At 49.7% G+C, this 18,652-nt stretch overlaps 6 protein-coding genes across 6 annotated transcripts; 4 read left to right on the plus strand and 2 right to left on the minus strand.

Moving 5' to 3' along the window:
- Nucleotides 1-517: 517 nt before the first annotated feature.
- AKAW2_60090A (uncharacterized protein) lies at nucleotides 518-2,646 on the minus strand (the record flags this gene model as incomplete). Its single annotated transcript, XM_041692175.1, has 3 exons — nucleotides 518-1,499; nucleotides 1,554-2,215; nucleotides 2,266-2,646. The coding sequence occupies 3 exons, from the start codon at nucleotides 2,644-2,646 to the stop codon at nucleotides 518-520; spliced, it is 2,025 nt and encodes a 674-aa protein (XP_041545587.1).
- Nucleotides 2,647-2,885: 239 nt separating this feature from the next.
- On the plus strand, nucleotides 2,886-4,275 carry AKAW2_60089S (uncharacterized protein; the record flags this gene model as incomplete). Its single annotated transcript, XM_041692176.1, has 5 exons — nucleotides 2,886-3,026; nucleotides 3,080-3,206; nucleotides 3,273-3,396; nucleotides 3,455-3,906; nucleotides 3,962-4,275. The coding sequence occupies 5 exons, from the start codon at nucleotides 2,886-2,888 to the stop codon at nucleotides 4,273-4,275; spliced, it is 1,158 nt and encodes a 385-aa protein (XP_041545588.1).
- Nucleotides 4,276-5,329: 1,054 nt separating this feature from the next.
- On the plus strand, nucleotides 5,330-5,812 carry AKAW2_60091S (uncharacterized protein; the record flags this gene model as incomplete). The annotated part of the gene is made up of 2 exons (XM_041692177.1): nucleotides 5,330-5,344; nucleotides 5,423-5,812. The coding sequence occupies 2 exons, from the start codon at nucleotides 5,330-5,332 to the stop codon at nucleotides 5,810-5,812; spliced, it is 405 nt and encodes a 134-aa protein (XP_041545589.1).
- Nucleotides 5,813-6,178: 366 nt separating this feature from the next.
- On the minus strand, nucleotides 6,179-8,041 carry AKAW2_60092A (fungal specific transcription factor domain-containing protein; the record flags this gene model as incomplete). Its single annotated transcript, XM_041692179.1, has 2 exons — nucleotides 6,179-7,928; nucleotides 7,998-8,041. The coding sequence occupies 2 exons, from the start codon at nucleotides 8,039-8,041 to the stop codon at nucleotides 6,179-6,181; spliced, it is 1,794 nt and encodes a 597-aa protein (XP_041545590.1).
- Nucleotides 8,042-14,674: 6,633 nt separating this feature from the next.
- AKAW2_60093S (serine palmitoyltransferase small subunit family protein) lies at nucleotides 14,675-15,118 on the plus strand (the record flags this gene model as incomplete). Its single annotated transcript, XM_041692180.1, has 1 exon — nucleotides 14,675-15,118. The coding sequence occupies one exon, from the start codon at nucleotides 14,675-14,677 to the stop codon at nucleotides 15,116-15,118; it is 444 nt and encodes a 147-aa protein (XP_041545591.1).
- Nucleotides 15,119-16,760: 1,642 nt separating this feature from the next.
- On the plus strand, nucleotides 16,761-18,416 carry AKAW2_60094S (rhomboid family membrane protein; the record flags this gene model as incomplete). Its single annotated transcript, XM_041692181.1, has 3 exons — nucleotides 16,761-17,220; nucleotides 17,277-18,304; nucleotides 18,354-18,416. 3 exons carry the CDS (start codon nucleotides 16,761-16,763, stop codon nucleotides 18,414-18,416), a joined length of 1,551 nt encoding a protein of 516 aa, XP_041545592.1.
- Nucleotides 18,417-18,652: the final 236 nt, after the last annotated feature.

Raw genomic sequence — 18,652 nt, forward strand, 5'->3', positions numbered from 1 at the left:
ATTGCTTAATGCCATCTTGCACCGCCCCAGTGCAGATGATGTCACCCGCCCCCCACTCTTCTCCATCCACTTGACACTCTTTCTTTTCCTTTGTGCTCCTCGACTCAGGATCAGGAACCGGATATTATCCCGTATTGCAGTCCTAATTACAACAAATTGAACGACTAGAGAGACCCAGTAATCACTAGATGACTACCATTACAGCCATGACGCTGGCTCAACAATTGACCAACTAGTGTTCATCTGTCACGGCTTCATCCCACCTCAACGCCTCCTGCCTATTGAGGTAGAGATGTGCGATTCTCCGCCCGCTTTCTACGTGAAACAGGGTCATACTATGTAACGTCTTGACCGTTCCAGGTGCAAGCAGACTGCAAGTATGGGCATCCACTCACAATGCCTGCTTTACTGTTTAGCCTTCAGTATGCATGCCACGTGATCGGATTAGGGTGGCTAGTGCCTGATAACTGTTAATGCCTCAGGCTGCGAAGAAGCATTTGTGGCACCGCCAAGGTAGCTAGCTCGACAACATCGGACAATCAAGTTCAAGGAACAAGGCATCCCAATCGAATGCTTGGATGTTCGCGTCTGTTTGCGAAATCTGCCAAACCTCTTCCAGGTGGGGAAGAGCTGGTATGCTGTCCCGTTCGTCGGCAATGATCTCGGTCAGGCTGGATGAGCTGCTGTCGGCACAGAGGGACTCAGAAATGACCTCGCTGACCGACATATCATGCTTTCGCACAACTCGCTGGAACGATTCAAGAAGCCTGATGGCAACGGGAGAGTCTTTTGTGGCGTCCCTCAGAATGCTACATGCATCGACTACTTCCGCCCGGCGCGCTTGCCGAGGTCCAGGTTCCTGAGAAAGACACATGTCCAGAAAGAGGGCTGTAATCGCGATACCAACACACTGCAAGATTCCGGAGAACTTCAGCCTCGTAAGCACAAACGGGATATCCTCGCTTGCCAGCATTCTTTCTGCCTGTATGACACGCCGAGCTGCTTCCAGGCAAGCCTCTCTTGAGGGGGCATACGTCGGATCGACCAAGCCGCGGGCTAAGTACGGGAGATGTAGTCGGCACCGTTGTGAGTGAACCAAGGAATTGATGATGTACCGCTGAATCATGATTCCGGGAGCAATGTTCGGGTACTTGGCAATGAGGCCGTCCAGAGCATCTCCATCCAGGCGGAAGAACTGTGGTAATTGTACGATGAATGTAACAATCCTCTTGTCCACCCCCAAAAGCCGCCCAGGCTCCATATCGCCGTCATTAAATGTGGTCATGGAAGATGAGTCTATGACTTCCCGACATATCTCTGCCAGCTTGATACGCTGAAGGCTATATGCGATCTCGGTAGGTTGCTCCCTGGGTCGGTCAATGATGGGGGAACCAGCCATAAGATTTTCATCGTCAACATTACGAGGCTTTTTGACCACCATATGTAACGGGTTAATGCTGTAGGTGCCTTTATGAGGACCAGGGAATTGTGATGCCATCCTGTGCCACTCAGTAACGGCTTCGGCGAGAGCAACGGTGGGCGATGATACATACCAATCCGTAGCAACCAGATACCACCATACTCTGCGCTTCATTTCAGAGTCAACAGAGTCAGCAAGTGTTTCCTCTCTTCCGTCTATCTCTGGTTGATGGTCGACTTTGTGCAACGAGAGTTCTCGCGCTGCTGTTATGGCTGTTGACAACAGGTCACGGAATCGAGCACTGATACCTTCCAGATTAGCGATGACAAAGGATATGATGATCATTGCCTGGATGGCTTCGATGGATTGAAGGGATATGCGACGACAGTGATCTAGCAAGTCGAGAGTTCCCTTCACCCATAGGGAAGATGTTGCATTAACCTTCGAGGGGTCCGCAAAGGGTGCATTGGCTGAATCTGTCCGAGTCCATGTATACATCGCACTCGACAGGATGCTTAGAAGAAGTGCCACCTGGCCAGGGCTTACAGGCGCTTGATGCTCAATGTCATTGTAGATGTTATCGACCATTGTACGCAGTGGACCGCTAAGGACAACGTGATGAATGTAGGTGATATCACGCAAGTATTTTTCAAGCAGAACCACGGACTCCTGGTATAGTGGGAATGAAAAACTTCTCACCAAATGGCCTGAACTGGTACTTTCAATAGTCATAACACTGCTTATACTCCATATCGAACATGATCGAAAGGTCGCCGTATCGGTTCCGACCGAACGCTGTGTTGGTTAGCTGCTCGAATCCCGGCAGAAGTTTGAACCACACATACACAAGATATCTGACTTGCGCACTCTGCTTCGAGCCATATTGCATCCGCTGCAGCCTGCTTATCCTTACGTGCTAACTGTGGTGGACTCCTACGACGATCTGTCTTTGCATCTTGCGCTCGAATAGATTGACTGTTCGTTCGAAGAACGATGTCCTCTAGCCGTTGTAGGCGTGTCAAAATATCAGCCGTCCCGTGGCTATCATTATTATGAGTGCTGTCACTTGCTGCTGGAGCTGAATACAGCCCGCAATCAATTCCACGGCTGATGCAATTGGAGCAGGGAAGCTGACGGCTGCACCGTAGTTTTCGCGACCGACAAAAGTGACACGAGACAGGCCTCAAGCGGGAATTTTGCTTTTCTATATGTGATCGAGGAGGCATCCTGCACTTCTTTGACGTCTAAATATTCAAATGGAACAATGGTGATGGCTAATGCAAAACAAAAGACGTGAGGGTCGACACGAGGGTGGCGAAGGATCCGAAGGCTCCTCAGTCTAGCCAATCATCGTTGGTGTAGTCCGCGGATATTCCGCGGAGAGAGCCAAGCCCTGATCTGAAGCTCTATAAAATCCAATGGTGCTGCTAGTCTTCTATGCGCCAGACCACTCAATTCGTTTCCAATGGACTCTATCATCGATCAGATTCGTACCCTGGCCGGCACGGCTGATGAGCCAGGTCGCACCAGCATTTATAATGATCTCCGCTCCCTCCTGCCGGAACTTCAGAGCCCGATGGATATGATCATGGATCTTTTTAACTCTGTACTCTGCGTTCTCCATGTATCATATCGCCCATTTGCTGACACGTTTCCTAGCACCTCAGAGTTTCTGTCATCATGCTTGGAATGAATGCTGGCCTTTTCCGGAAATTGGCTGTGGACGACCGCGTATGGACAGCATCGGGACTGGCAAAGGATCTGAGGGTTGACCTGCGGCTTCTGGGTAAGCATCTTTGATCGAAGCTGCAGGCATTCAAGAGAACTAACATTACATTTACTTGCAACACAGAACGCATTCTTCGTTACCTTGCAGCAAATGGTATCATCGAAGAGACGACTGTGGGACAATTCCGAGCCAAGCGAACAACCATGATGCTTGCCGATGAGCGTTCGGAAGCATTCGTACTCTACGCGTAAGATCTGTTCATGGTATATAGACTAGAGTTTTTGGCTTACTTATCCATATGTCAGATTCGAAACCTGTGGGCCAGCCAGTCAAGCATCTCCGGCGTTCTTCGCAGAAAATAACTACTATGATATTACAAATAACAAAATCACCCCATTTCAAACAGCCTTTCAAACAGACCTCACCTGTTTTGAGTGGTTATCCAAGCATCCAAAGCTGTTTAATTCTTTACAACAAGTCATGACCAGTCTTCAGTCCGCGAACTGGCTTTCGGATTTCGACCTCTTCCACCAAGAAGCGGATCGCGTTGCTCCAAACCCAGTGCATCCTGGAGAGCCTTTCTTCGTCGATGTCGGCGGTGGCCATGGCCACCAGTGTATTCAACTCAGGGACAAGTATCCCTATCTCCGAGGACGCCTTGTGCTGCAGGACCTGCCCGAAGCGGTCGACCACCTTCCTCCCCTGGACGGTATCCAGGTTATGGCTCACGACATTTTTCAGCCACAGACCATGAAGAGTGAGCAGATCCTATATCTCTATATCAATCACCATCTAACCAGAAATCGATTTAGCAGGAGCAAAGTTCTACTACCTGCGACGGATCCTTCACGACTACCCGGATTCTCAATGCGCCCATATCCTTCAACACCTGGCCACTGCCATGGGGCCTGACTCGAGAATCCTCGTGGACGAGATGCTGCTACCAGATGTGAATGCATCATGGCAAGCGACCCTGGCTGATATATCACTGATGATCTCACTTGGTGGTAAGGAGCGAACCAAGAAGCAATGGACGGAGCTGGCCGAGCGTGTAGGACTACGCATTGAGGAGATACACACCTACGATCTGGAGTCCAAGACGTCTATAATTGTGCTTCGGCACTAATGAGGGCTGCGTTATTAAGATGGGTGCTATTAGAAGATTATTGGTGCAGGATTAAGAGACTAACGGCCTGCCCAAGAATGCACCCTCGTTTGGCCACTATTTATCTACAATGCTCAGTTAGTCATCATATCATATATCTCTACTCATCAACATTATGGAGCACCTTGCTCAGCAACTAAAACACAGCGTGGCATGATTCGAGTTGATACTCAAAAGGCAGCACCATCAGGACCATACCATTCCTGGCTATGTGCATTCATGATTTGAATCCTACAGCTCTAAACCAAGGCACGGGGCGTACAGCGGGGGGTGGGCTCCCACGCCACCCGCAACAGTAGCAGTACACCACTCCAAGTGAACTACATCTTCAGTCTCATATACTCTCACTATCCAGTCACCCAACCACGTGCCCTAATCCAGTCCGAAGAACTCCGATCCCCCCCAAGGAAAAAACAAGCACCCACTACTACCCATGCACAAATCCTTCAAGAACCAAGAAACCCATAACCCATAACCCCCAGAATTAAATATATACCCGCGCACATGAAGCCAAGACCAGCACTCATTGGAGAACACATGAAAATAAGAGTGGGTTCTATCCGGAGCATCCGACGGAGTTCCTAGCCGGATGGACGCTACCGAGGATTAGTATATGTGATCTCTTTTCTCGACGAGTAAAGTGAGAACGTGGCTTATCTTGGGGGATGCTTGTTCTTTTCTTGGCAGTTGCTTGTTTGATTATGTTCAGACCATAATTGGGTACAAGGGAGGGGTTAGAGGATGTTAGTCTGGCCTGAGGTACTCGATCTCCGTCGGAGTTAATATTATTCTTGTTAGCATTTCTTGTTTCGATTGTTGGTTTGTGGAGGTCATGTTAATGGCTACATGAATAGACTGCATACAGTGACGAAGATGGAATGATTAATGGCGTACTGAGGGGATTCAGAGTACTATAAATAGGGAGGAGAGTCTTCTTCGTCTCTAATACTATCAGACAAGAACAAAGACAGAAGAAAAAAAGGAATAGTAGAGAACATCCCCAAAGCAAGACACAATGTTCCAACTCAAGGTACATACACACCCTCCCACTCCTGTCCCATCCTATCCCATCTAAACCTCACCAACCCCTCTAATAACCACCTTATAGACAATCCTCACCCTCCTCCCCATCTTCCTAACATCTACCCTCGCCGCTCCCTCCGAACCCCGCTCCGACTCAAAATGCGTCTACTACTGCGGCAGCCACTGCTACTGGGCGAGCGACATCAGCAAAGCGCAAGCAAAGGGGTACTCCTTATACGAAGAAGGGCGAACAATCGACGACTACCCACACGTGTACCACGACTACGAAGGGTTCGATTTCACCGTCTCGGGGACATACTACGAGTACCCGATTCTGGATGACTACAAGGTGTATGATGGGGGTTCTCCTGGTGCGGATCGGATTATCTTCAATGGGGAGGATGAGTTTGCGGGATTGATTACGCATACCGGGGCGGAGGAATATGATGGGTTTGTGGCGTGTCAGGCTGTTTAGATTTTCTATTTGGTTTGGTTTGTGTGGGTGAGGGGGGCTGGGGGAGGGGTGAGAGAATGAAAAGTGATTGTGGTTGAAAAAGTGAGAACTGAGAAGACATTGTCTGGGTAAAAAGTACACAGTACTTAGCAGTCCGTGTCGGCCAGTTATAGAGATCAGCACATATCAAGTGGAGATTAAAACAATCCGGCCCGGGCCGGTGGGTCTCAGCTTCAGCTGCGGTGGGCGGGGTTTCTCCGAAAACAATTAAAATTTATACTACCTGCAGCTCGGCACACCACCGTCGGGAATTCCGACTGCACTTCGGGATGTGAACTTGGATGCCCTCTCTACGCATGTCTTAATCCCGTCTGAACCGTTCCATTTCTATCTAAACACATGATCCAGATTACTTTGCCACGGTTCGACTAGTACATTGTCCCCCACCCAACTCATGTTAACATCCAATATGCTGTGGTCGGTCCAACTCGGTACTTCCTGTGCCAGGCTAGACACGTCAAACGCCGATTCCATTGATAGCTCTGACTCTGTCGCTGTGAAAAATTCGAGGCTACCCACATCAGAGCCAATTGATGGGTCAACCGTAGGTGGAATTTGTGCCTCCCCAAACGCGCCCAGATGGCCATGATCGGATACGACGCCGCTAGATACATGAGACCCTGGAGAGGACGCTGCTGCGGAGTCAATGCACGATGCGGGCTGGCTTGGTGACACCATGCGTGCAGGAGGATGAACCATCTCTTCTGCGCGCCTGCGAAGATCATCCATGATCTCTGACGCTCGGCACGACAACCCTAGACTGTTCACGAGAATAGCAAATGCGACCTCAGCAGTATCCACCGCATTTTGGGCTTCTGCAGCGAAGGTACACATTGGATTGGCCAAAATGAAGGTAATGAGGTATAGGCAGCTATCCCACTGGCAGCGGAACATCGGGAGACTCCTCGCAAGACTTTCACTTTCAGTCAGACACTGGTGGCAGATCACCGTTAAGGTGACGGCATGCTTCACGCCAGTGACAGCGTGTGCATGTGCTCGCGGCATGGAGCCCGAATCGCCGCCCTGCAAGTAGAGAAACGGTCGTAAAACCGCCAGACTCAGACTATGGTAGCTGATTTCCAGGGCATACTGCTGCCGCTGAAGCCATAAGGGGGCTTTACCGTCTAGACTAACAGTTGCTCCTTTCAAGAGGAATGAGAACCCCCGACTACCGTCCTTTCGAGGAATCCGCAACGGAGAAGGGACTGCTTTAAGCCCTTCCCGGACAGCCTTGAGAGGTCGCACCATGAACATTGCGATAGACTCCAGGAGGCCAGGTAGGTTGCTAATGTCGGTCTCGTAGGTTTCCCGGAGAATCTCCTTTTGTTGTTGGTCAAAGACTGTGCGTACAATCTGGATTGACATGAGCAGCTTGGCCCAGTGCACTTGAAAGTGATTCGAGCTTGAGCCGCTCATTGGGGAGATCGTCGGCCAGCCGCATGATACCTCACCCTGTACGATGAGAGATGGCAGTCCCATACTAGTCGTGAGATAGCTCTCCAATGTATACAAAGCCCACCACACCCGGCGCCGGACCTCCCGCTGCCTCGCATCCATTCCCTCTGGTGGATCGTGGTGGAGGTCTAGCCCATATGCCAAACGCACTGCGCCGTCGATCGTGGCGTATGCAGGCTCAATGCGGTCTGTGTACAGCAAATAGATGCTCGAGAAGATGAAAGTCTGCACCGTGGCCAGCGTTGGGGCCGCCTGTTCCTCTTCTAGAAGAAGTTGCCAGGTGCGATTATAAAGCTGTTGCCCGGCTATTCGAACATTGCTGCGACCTGATTCATTATTGGCGACAGCAGTACTGGTGACCTGCATGCAAATGGCAAGTAAACTGTCGACAAGAGCTGATGACTGCCGGACTTTGCGTCTCGGCGTCCACAGGGAATCGTAATAGGCCTGGAATTCTCCCACCCCAAGGATGGGCCAGAGCGATTGGACATGGGGCCAGCCCGTGTTGAGTAGATGGCTCTCCTCGGTCCTCGACAACTCAATTGGAAGACTTTGTTGGTCGCTGACAACAGGGATTCCTGTGATATCGAGCTGTGCTGTCTGGAACACTGGTCTAGCGGCCCTTCTGACAGAGAATATCATGTGTTAACAGCCTGCGTCTCTCCCACTATCAAGAAGTAAGGACACTTACAAGCTCGCTACTATGTCGAAGCGGGAGTTCCAGTTTCTAGACATGGTGCACCGCGCAAGAAAGAAATCAGGATAATGTAGAGGCAACGATATAGTCAATGAGCCGTAGACGCCCTTGAAACGGGTTATTCACACTGATGTTTTGAAAACTCAGGTCCTGCCTGCCACTACATCCTTCTCTCATTGTTCTGATAGCCAATTTATGTTCTGGAAAGGAGCGGGTCCAGTTGCAGACGCTGCAATCTGCCATCCTGGTTGTCGGGTATATCAAAATCTGTTTCAGTAGCAAATATAAAGTTCGCCACCGCGCTACTTAACGGCTTGCCCAGTACGCAGTACCTCCTTGGCGCATTGCACCAGTAAGGAGGCCTGGAAAATCCTTTCTCGCCACCGTCTGTCAGACTAATAGCAGGTGGGGGCGCCCGGCGCAGACTGGAAAATAGTTGACAGGCACGGTGATAGGACCATGTACCCTTGTCACGGGGTATACCCGACACTAAAGACGACTAATTAATATAACACTGCACAGAGTATTTTTGGGGTTGTCGGCAGAGCTTTTGCTCAACGACAGCTGTCGGGCATCGTGCATAAGCCAGCATCTCCATCGACTAGCGAAGCTCAGCGATAATCCCTGCCTCCACTCTCGGTATGATCCACAAACGGGCCAAATTGGCCAACTCGTCTTACTGCAGGAAGTGGAAAAGCCCAGAAAAGAAATTTTTTTCCCTTTAGCTGAGGAATGTCACGGGTGTGTATGGGGGCGATGGCACTGTTGAGAGTATAGTAAACAAATCTACACAAACAACAATGTTAGTGCTAACCGGAACATCAGCTTTCAATCTAAATCGTGACTTGATAGATTCAAGAAATCGGTTGAAGTGACAGAGTGTACTATTTCTCAATGAAACATGCCCCTGGTAAGACTGACAGTTTGACCATCCGCGGAAAAATGTGCCACAGTCTAGATCCGAGCCCAGGCGAACACATTGCCTATATGTCAGCCGCTATTATGCGTCAACCATGCGGGGTATGTACTTAGCCTGTGGCCACCTGTTTGTTGTTGTATAGATTCAGAATTTTTTTCTCGTGCCCAGGAATCCTTGTATGTGCTGGCAAGAGTTTTGCTGGGTTGGGTGCCTGTCCTCCGACGAAGAGGTCAAAGAGGCTAGAAACTGGAAGGAGGGAAGTCGAGGAAATCAGGTGATTCCCTTCATCTCCCACAATCAACACAAATGGCTTTTTCACTGTAACATCTCTACAACACACAGATTATAAGCGACACGACTAGCGTTCTGATTTGGTCCAATATGGCTTCCATCTCCGTAATTTACTGACGCCTGGTTCTTTAGTCTTTACAAGGTCAGTGGCCTGCACATGAAACAGCCTTCCCTCCCCCGGATAATTATTCCCTCTTACATTGCAACCTTTCTAGCCATCCATCCCTCAGAAGCGTGTAGTACAGAAGGTCCAATCTCTGGACTCCTGCGCGTTGTCATTCATGAGAACCGCCACGCCATACATGTAGATCGGCCTGTGATCGGTGATCCAGCAATCTTGTGGCGTAAGCCACATCCTGTTTTTTGTATGATTGGCATGAGCCGACATCGATGTACAGCGGCGGAAGCGTCGAGTAATCTTCTATCTTCCCCGGTGCGGCGATGGCTAGCGTCTTTGTTCCAGTGTGGCCCCAGTACGTTGATCCTGAGTTGTAACGTAGGTCCCGCTATTCATATCGAGATATTGCTGTGCCGAGACGCTTACTTTACGATCATCAAGCATTGGCGGAGAGAAAGAGTAGTTGCTCGGTTATCTTGAGTGCTCTATGGCCTCTTGCCAAGAGTACAGTGTCTGCTCCTAGTCTGTCACCAGCGGATTTCTGAGCTGCTGCAGGCGGTCTGGACCATTTCCAAGACCACGCAAATATTTTCCGGCCCATGACAATGCCGCGTAGGAATCCTCAGCCGGTGTCTGTCTTCGAAGCTGAGAAGTGATGCGGTGGTTCAGCCAAGCAGGATTGCATCAAGTACTTTGTCAAGCTCGCTTGCAAGCACACCACCATGTTGAGCAAATTTTTCTGGACGGAAGCAAAGACAGGGGGGATGTGGTCTCAGCCGGAGGGATCAACTTCGTGCACGATTCGAAGATGTTTTTCTCGAAAAAGATAGAGTGTTATGGACTGGTCAGATAAGATCTCAGCTGTAGCATTATCCACGGGCGACTGCAGATTCTTTCTACTAGTGTATGCATTGCGTCGGAAGTAAAGGCCAGCCAGTCAGAAGGGTAAAGGAAAGATATTCTGCTCGGGTTGTTGTTGAAGCTGTGCGTAGAGAAAAGACCCTTCGGGTAAGTACTCCCGAGGTGGACACCCTCCCATCGGTGTTTAATATCACAAGTGCTGAAATGCCCCTCCTTCGTCTTGACCAATGCAGCATTGGCGCATTACATCGGACATGTACTTGACTACGCGAGTCATGGCGAAAGACCAATCCACACATGTCTGCTACTCATGTTACTAAACAGTAATATTCCACACATTTTGTGATCCTGGTTTAGGGGGCAATACCTATCACTGATTTGGTTATCAGATAAATATAAAATGAAGATCGTCGTGTTATTCCGTTGATAATATTGAAAGGAAAGAACCAATCATGACCCATATATCTTGTAGGTACCTTTGCAATGGGCCAACCCTACAAGGTACAGCGCCCGACGTTCCGCACGTTCCGTGTTTGCCGCGCTTCCAAGTCTAAAGTTAATCAGGAATATGCCTGCATAGAAGCTGAGGAATTCCCATACGAGCTCGCGTAGAGCTTTCCTTATAACTTCATGAGCTGCAGTTTGTGTTCTGAATATAGGAATGCACTTATAACAGATACGGAAATGTAGTTCCAGGTTTTGCATCTGGGAGACCTTGACAAGGAATTTCATGTCCAAGACACTCGTACATACTACCTGTATGAATCGTAATTTTCTAGCTGTCAAGCAGACATATGCGACTCGTGCTAGTCTTCGCGCTCATGTCGCTAACTTAGGATACATGTTTAGTCGTGGGTAGACGAATGGTTATGAGCTCTGGGCTTTGCCGTGGCGGTCCGGACGCTCGGACGCTTTGTGACAGCTGGCTGGTTTTCGGTGCTAAGTGGGGAATAAGTGCCCGTTGATTTAGACAGATCTCGAATTCCTTCAACAAAAAAGAACTATAGTGAGACAAAACTAAGGCATTGGGATCTTCTATGGGCGTTGTGGTGCAAAATTATGGCGCGATTGTGTGTGTCAGCAAGTTCTAGACCACATGATGCACGGGCAAAGACCAAAAATGGGATGTCGACATATGGTGGGCTAGTCCGAGTCTGGGTATAGAATGACAGGAAGAACCATATTGGTTCCAGTAGCCTTCGACGCTATTGCACTAGAGATGAAGAGCGCATTAGTCGATATGAATCACCCAGGGCTTTGCACATGATGTAACTCGATTAATACCGACAGTATTCCCGGAATGGAGTTGGCGATGGTGGAGACCGTGAATGAATGTCTTGGGGCACCATCGCAAGCTCTCTTCTGTGATTAAGTCAGGCGAGTCGAAAAAGGTATGGAGCAGAAGATCACATAGCAAGAGGTCGACTTCTTGCTTGCGCGGACTGTTCAGAGAGCTAAGCTTTCAGCAAACTTGAAATAATCCGCCGTTGTATATTCTTGAAGTTCATCCATCTGTCGCCCTAAAATCCGTCGGGTTTTGCTGTCAGATAAAGCTGTACATCTTCTCGCAACAGTCCTTCTAACCTAGCTGCTGCTAACAAATATCGCGAAGTAGCTAGAACAATATCACGAGAAAACGGAACACACGTACATTTGGCCAATCAATACGTCCGCCAAAGGCGACCTGAGTAAGCATTAATGGAGCCGCTTCATCAATTAGGAAACAATATTAGATCGGAAGCCTTTTCGTACTGTCTTTGAGCATGTGAGTATGAGAAGCAAGACCATTAGAATCGTTTGATGCAAGCCCCTAGCTAATGGGCTTGGTTTGGCAGGTTACTCAGAAACTATTCTCTTGACCGAGTGGGAAGAATGGAAGATTTCACAAGATTTTAACAGGTCATGCGGCGCGCGCGGCGAGGGGATTGCATCCATCCGTATGGATAATTATTTCAAAAACTTCTATGACAACAAAAGCTAGAAGCATCGAGCTCGCCATCAATTACATTGTGGGACCTAGTGGTAGGGCATATTCGCAGATTCTCAAGTGCATTGACTGGTCTTATAGGAAGTTACACTAAGCTCAGATTGTCGATTAAACTCTCAATGGAGCCACATTACATGCTGACCTCATAAAGTCAGCCCTATGCATGTAACAATGTTTTCCAATACAGTAGATAAAGCCTTCAGTACGGCCCATATACGTGAATCGGTATTCTATTCTTAGTTACCAGATTAAGCTATCTCCGGAACAGGCCGGGCTTTTACACATTACCTAAGAAATCATCCAGCACTGGGTGTATTTATTGATTCGCTTCTCCTCAATATCTTGAACATTTTAATCACCCTTACCTTCACTTTAAGGATGCTAATCGCAGTCGCAATGACTAACGCGCACGGGTAAGAAACCAAATAGGGATAACGTGTAACTCACACGTTGATGAAACTCTCGTCGCACAGGAGGCTAATCATCTGCCGTATGCCAAACCCATTGACCATCGACCTACTCGACTTTCCCAGTGGCCTGAGCATGCAGAATGCGATTGTTCTCGACGTGTGCTCGCTGGATTGATACGTGTCACATGGCAGATGGCAGACTGCGCATTGAGCTACCAATCGAGTTTGACATGGTGTAAGGCCACATGTGCACATAATCCTACAAGGGAATTTCGCCATGACTTGCTTTGGCAGGACAATATTCCAAACATGGTATGTGTGGTCCACAGTCAAGTAGTGACTATGAGAGCATGCCAAAGGCTGCAGTTTCTTGAGTAAATGAAGATATATTTCACTTCGCGGCATGCAACCACAACAAAAGTCCGACAGAACCCAGAGATTTTACACCCGGCATTTACCACCAGAGTCAAGGTCGTAACTTTGGCCAGTTCATCGACAACAATCTCTCAATAGAGAATCTGCTAGGTTCGATTTGCTTATGCTTCTCAGACGGCTGCGAATCCAACCACGGTAGATCATCGTGCCAAGGTAGCTCAACTGACCAGGATAGTTCAAACTAACCGGGGGAAGGTTCCTGGTTCCGAAATGGAAGACCAGCAGCCAGAGTTACACAACACACAAAGATTGTGATACCTAATCTGCTAACAGATTTGCTGCAGGGTATTTAGTTTCCGATACTTCTATTGAACGTCCAACCCGCATGGCACCGCAGTTATTTTCCCTTTGCTCCATAGAATGAGCGACCATCTGGCTGCGGGAGTCTCCACTCCGACGGGTATCACAGCCGCTTACCTCAACGAAGGGGGACGTGCGCGATCAAGGGCGTTATGAACTTTATGCAAGGAACTGGGCACACATGGACTATCATAATGTGAACGCTCGTGGACGCCCTGCCGCCTCTTATCGCGCGAGACATGCTAGCTAGGGGGGGATGAGCTTCTTAAAGTGGAAAGTCCGGGGCAAAGAAGGTTGGGCTCCATCGGGATGATGTATTTCCCGTAAATTAGGCAGAGGAAGGAAGAATTACTGATTACGGAAATAGTTAAGTGTGTTATAGGGATCAAGGTTCGAGTGGACGGGGCTGAAGATGGTGAACATAGTCTAGAGGAAGGAGGAAAAACAAGAAGAGGAAGAAAACAAGAGAAAAAAACAGAAGAAGAAGAATAGAGAAGAAAAAAAAAAGAAAAAAGAAAAAATCAAACCACACAGAACCAAGGAAGGAACCACCACCGACGCGGGCGATGCCGATAGAGCCGAAGCTCCTCCCAGCAAATGACTTCCGGGCGCCGGTTGCGGCCAATGACCGAGTCGCCCTCGCGAGCGTCGCATTGCAAATTAATTTCTATGACGATGATCCAGCAACTCTGCAGCAGTTGGACTCTGCACCATCCCAGACACTGGAGTCATCCGCGGCTGTTTAGTTCGAATTAATTCTTGGCCAGGACGCCCTGGAGCTGGACTAGTTGGACTATTGCCTGAGCAGACCTTCCATCTTCCAATCATCCCTCACGGCGGCTTTTCCTCGATCCGCGCCTTACCGATTTTCTCCTCCATCTTCCCCTAACTCAACTCTCACTTCATCCTCCCCTGGTGTCTTAGTCGGTTACTGCTTGCTCTCCTCCTCTTCCTCTTAATCTCCGCTACTTGTATTCTCTCTTGCGTTGACCCCGCTTCTGTATTTCTCAGCAACGGTCTGTTTAGTTCTTAAGCCTTCCCCGGCTTCCGATCTTCTCGCGTCGGTCCTTTCCCCCCCAATAGCCAATCTTAACGGAGTTTTACCTCGATAAATCAAACCCCCTTCACGGCCGACTATTGAGACGCGGAGACGCGGAGACGCTCGCTCCAGATTGATTAAGATCTTAACGGCCAGTTATTTCAGAGCCAAAGGACCTGCGTCACTCCCGAGCGATTGCTCAGCACGATATCCGACCGAGGCAGCGGACAGGAAAGCGCTGAGCACTCGACAACGTGTAGCGCAGGGAAGCAACGGCCCTTTCAGTGCGACTCCTCTAGTGTTGTTTGACAATGGCAACGGAAATGCAGTCGTTCTACACCCCCTCCACCTCCACACATATCTCGTCGCATGCGCCGGCTGCAGTGGATGAGCTGATCAACAAATACTCCTCCACCATGACGAACTCCCCTTGTTCGAGTCATTTGTCCATGAAGCACCCCCGGCGCAACATCTTGCAGCGATCTGTCGACCGTATCCGGCTGGAATACTACCGCTACGAGGTTACATTTGGACTCTATGTGATGACGCCAGGGGAGAAGCTGGTGGCCAACACCTTCGTGATGGTCGTCTTGTCCTTGCTGTTCTGGGCACTGCTGGTTTATTTCCCCGCCTTGCTGTACCAGAAGCTCAGCCGTCTCGTATGGCTGTTGACCGGACACAGCAGCGAGGAAATGGGTGCAGCCTTGGGCATCCTCGACTCGCACGTCAACTCGATATCCACGCCTTCCACCTAAGCGAATCACCCGACCATTGGTCAAGCGCATCTGCCTGACCAACATCACGACTATATTATTTTTGCTCTTGGTTTGTTTGCTTTTTTCTGGTATAAGACGACAGGGTCTGTCATAATGGTAAGTAATCGCTGATTTGAGTTACACAGTGCGTTGTGCAGCTGACGATTGAGGGTTGGGATAGACCCTGTTGTACTCCGTACATTCGATTTATATGATGGCGTTGCCGTGGCGTTCCGGGACTACTATGATCAACCTTTAGCGCGTTGCTGCGCACAGACTTAATGAATTGAACGGAAAGGCATCGATTTTTAATGCGAACACGCGGACCCAGCGTGTAGGACGGCAAGTAATGTGGCATTCCACCCTGATAGAGACGGGAGCACCCGACCCTTCAGTCCTGGGTTGGGAGCTCGTGAGTTTGGATTCTTGGTTTTACCTCCTTGGCTTGTATAATGAGTCGCTCCGGACAACAGGGTCGGGGGGGAATAGGATGTCTCCCAGATCGGATTCCACACGCGAATCGATGTACAGATGAACCTCGTGTGGTTTAGGCGAATGGTATTGTTAAATGTCTAGTAATGCTTAATGTCAAATATGAACCCGTGTATGATTGGTCTGCAGCAAGGGATGTGATTTCCCTCATCACTTTAGTGTTGTTCGTAAGTACTGAAGTACTAACTGGGTAAGGAAGCATGCGTGGACACGAGCATGCGATCGGGTTGATAGTTAAACAGGGGACATGATTATGACAAGGCTGGAAGGGGATGTCGGTCAAGAGTAGACACGCTGCTGCACACAATAACTCTTTGCTAATGAAGTGGAGAGAGGCATACGCCAACGATAACCAGCCACAACATGCCCAGCCCTGTCTTTAAATCGTGGTGGGGGGGAACACCGCCATGATGCAACGGGTCACTAGTAACTAACTGCTCTGCTGTGCCATAGCCTCAAAGCCATATTCACGGTCGGCGGGATGTTGCGTGGCCTGCGGGAACACAACCAAACTGACGCTTCACAATGACTGGATCCGCGTTGCTCAGTCATCGGGGAGTGTTTTTCCATTTGGACTGGCGGCTGACGACGAAGTTTCTTGGAGATCAGCAGCGCCCAAAAATAGTCGCCCGCCCAGACTGAAAACCGCCTGCCTAAACTTCGTCCTGTGTCTTTCTTCCCCATCTTTTATTATCTCACCGGCTTTTCGTTCATTTGTCCGGTTCTCTTGACCGTGTTATTCCCCGTCCCTTGTCTGTGTATTTTGGGTGGAAGAATCTCTCGTTACTTCTTTTTTTCCCCTGAATTCCGCTGGAGAGAGATAGATCCTTCGTTTGGTTGGATCGTTGGGGGCCATTTGCCGCAGTTCAAGGTCGGTTCCGGGTCAGGGGCATTTCTCTGATTGATTGTTTCAGCCCTGCTTGTTGCCCGCCAAACGTGCCGTCGTCATCTCTGCCAGACAACCCCCTGTCAACAAACCCATCCTCTCGTTCGCAGAAGAAAAAATAAATTCTTACTGTTTACTACGCAACCACACGATCGGCTACCCAGAAGCTTACCGGACAATCGCTTGCGCTCGGCAATCACACTGACCTGATTGACACACGACCTCCTTGTCTGCGCTTTTCGCCCGCCCGGCTGTCCATTCAATATGGCAGCCAACAGCTACTACCATGGCGGTTATAGCAACAACCCGCCTTCCTATGAGCAAGCTAATCCTCACTTCGATAACATTCCGACCCCAGGCCATCCGGACTTCCACACACATCCTTACGAGCCCACGGCAGCCGATCCGCAACTTCACCACAGTCAACAATCTCTCGGTTCCGACCAAGCATATGCGGCTGGTGGAAGGCTGAATGATGAGCCCTACTCTGAAAACATTCCGCTGAAGAGCAATCAATATGCGAATGGGTCTCCGCCGCCGAACTGGATGCACCAGCCGACTCATTATTCGCCCACCCCTGAAGATATCGAACCACCGGTCGCTCCGACAGCGCGGAGGAACAGGAACAGGAAGAAGGGATTCTTCCAGAAGAAGGTCCCGTGGGTAACATATGCGTTTACGTTGGTTCAGATCATCGTGTTCATCGTGGAATTGGTGAAGAATGGTATGTCCGGCTGGCAAAGAGGTCCCTTGCAAGCAATCCATCTAACAATTCTGCAGCTCAATTTACAGGCTCTCCTATCGAGACGAAACCATCCTTCAACGTGATGATCGGACCATCCTCGTACATGCAAATCTACATGGGATCGCGCTACACACCATGCATGAAGAACGTACCTGGCATTCAGAACGCCAACGAAACAATTCTCTTCTCTTGCCCGAATGCCACCACGTCGGCGACCGAGTGCACACTGTCCGAAGCGTGCGGTTTCAGCGGTGTACCGAACCCTCATCCACACGGATCGCTGGACGACACCCCGGCGCCCAATCAATGGTTCCGGTTTATTATTCCCATGTTTATCCACACCGGATTCATCCACATCGGCTTCAACCTGATCGTGCAGTTGACCATGGGAGTTGACATGGAGCGGATGATCGGCTGGTGGCGTTATTTCCTGGTTTATGTGGCCAGTGGAATTTGGGGCTTTGTTTTGGGCGGCAACTATGCTGGGCAGGGCGAGGCGTCGTGCGGCTGCTCTGGTGCTCTATTCGGCATCCTCGCTCTTTTCATCTTGGACCTCCTATATACATGGAAGGACCGCGCTTCTCCTTGGGTGGAGTTGATTATTATGATCCTGGGTATTGCGGTGTCTTTCGTGTTGGGACTTTTGCCAGGATTGGATAATTTTGCTCACATTGGAGGCTTCATCATGGGGCTGGCTCTGGGCTTGTGTCTTCTTCGGTCGCCTAACGCGTTGCGCGAGAGGATTGGCCTGGCGCGGAATCCGTACGTTGCCATGAGCGGCGGGGCGGGCACTCCCACGCCCGATGACAACCAGAAGGTCAATACTGGACCTAGCCTGGTTGATTTCCTCAAGGGACGTCGGACTCGCACCGGAGCAGGCGCTAGCAACAACAAGTGGAACCCAGTGAACTTCTTCCGGGGTCGGAAGCCACTGTGGTGGGCATGGTGGTTGGTTCGCGCGGGCGCCTTGGTCGCGGTGCTCGTCGGCTTTATCCTTCTGATTGTCGATTTCTACAAGTATCCCAAGTCCAACTGTTCCTGGTGCTACCGGTTGAGTTGTCTGGTAAGTAACGCAATGCTGGTGGAATACGCTCATGCTAACTGTGTCGCAGCCTGTCAATGGATGGTGCGAAGAAGGCCAATTGACGACGACAACGACAACAAAGACCTCCTGAGCGACTACATTCCGAAATTTTCTTTTCTTCACTGTGTTATACTCTCTGGTATATGGTTTGGTCTGGTTTCTTAGGATATCCTGTCGCACCTGCGGTTATCATATATCGAGGCAGTATCAGCGGCGTTTGGGATACTTGTATCTGGTGGTGTAGTTGCACCAGCGACTCATGTTTATACCATATTATGGGATGGAAATCCCAATGATAAATGATTATGATTGCGCGGTAGTTGAGAG

The sequence above is a fragment of the Aspergillus luchuensis genome, chromosome 6, assembly GCF_016861625.1.
Source record: "Aspergillus luchuensis IFO 4308 DNA, chromosome 6, nearly complete sequence".
Classification (NCBI taxonomy): Eukaryota; Fungi; Ascomycota; class Eurotiomycetes; order Eurotiales; family Aspergillaceae; genus Aspergillus; species Aspergillus luchuensis.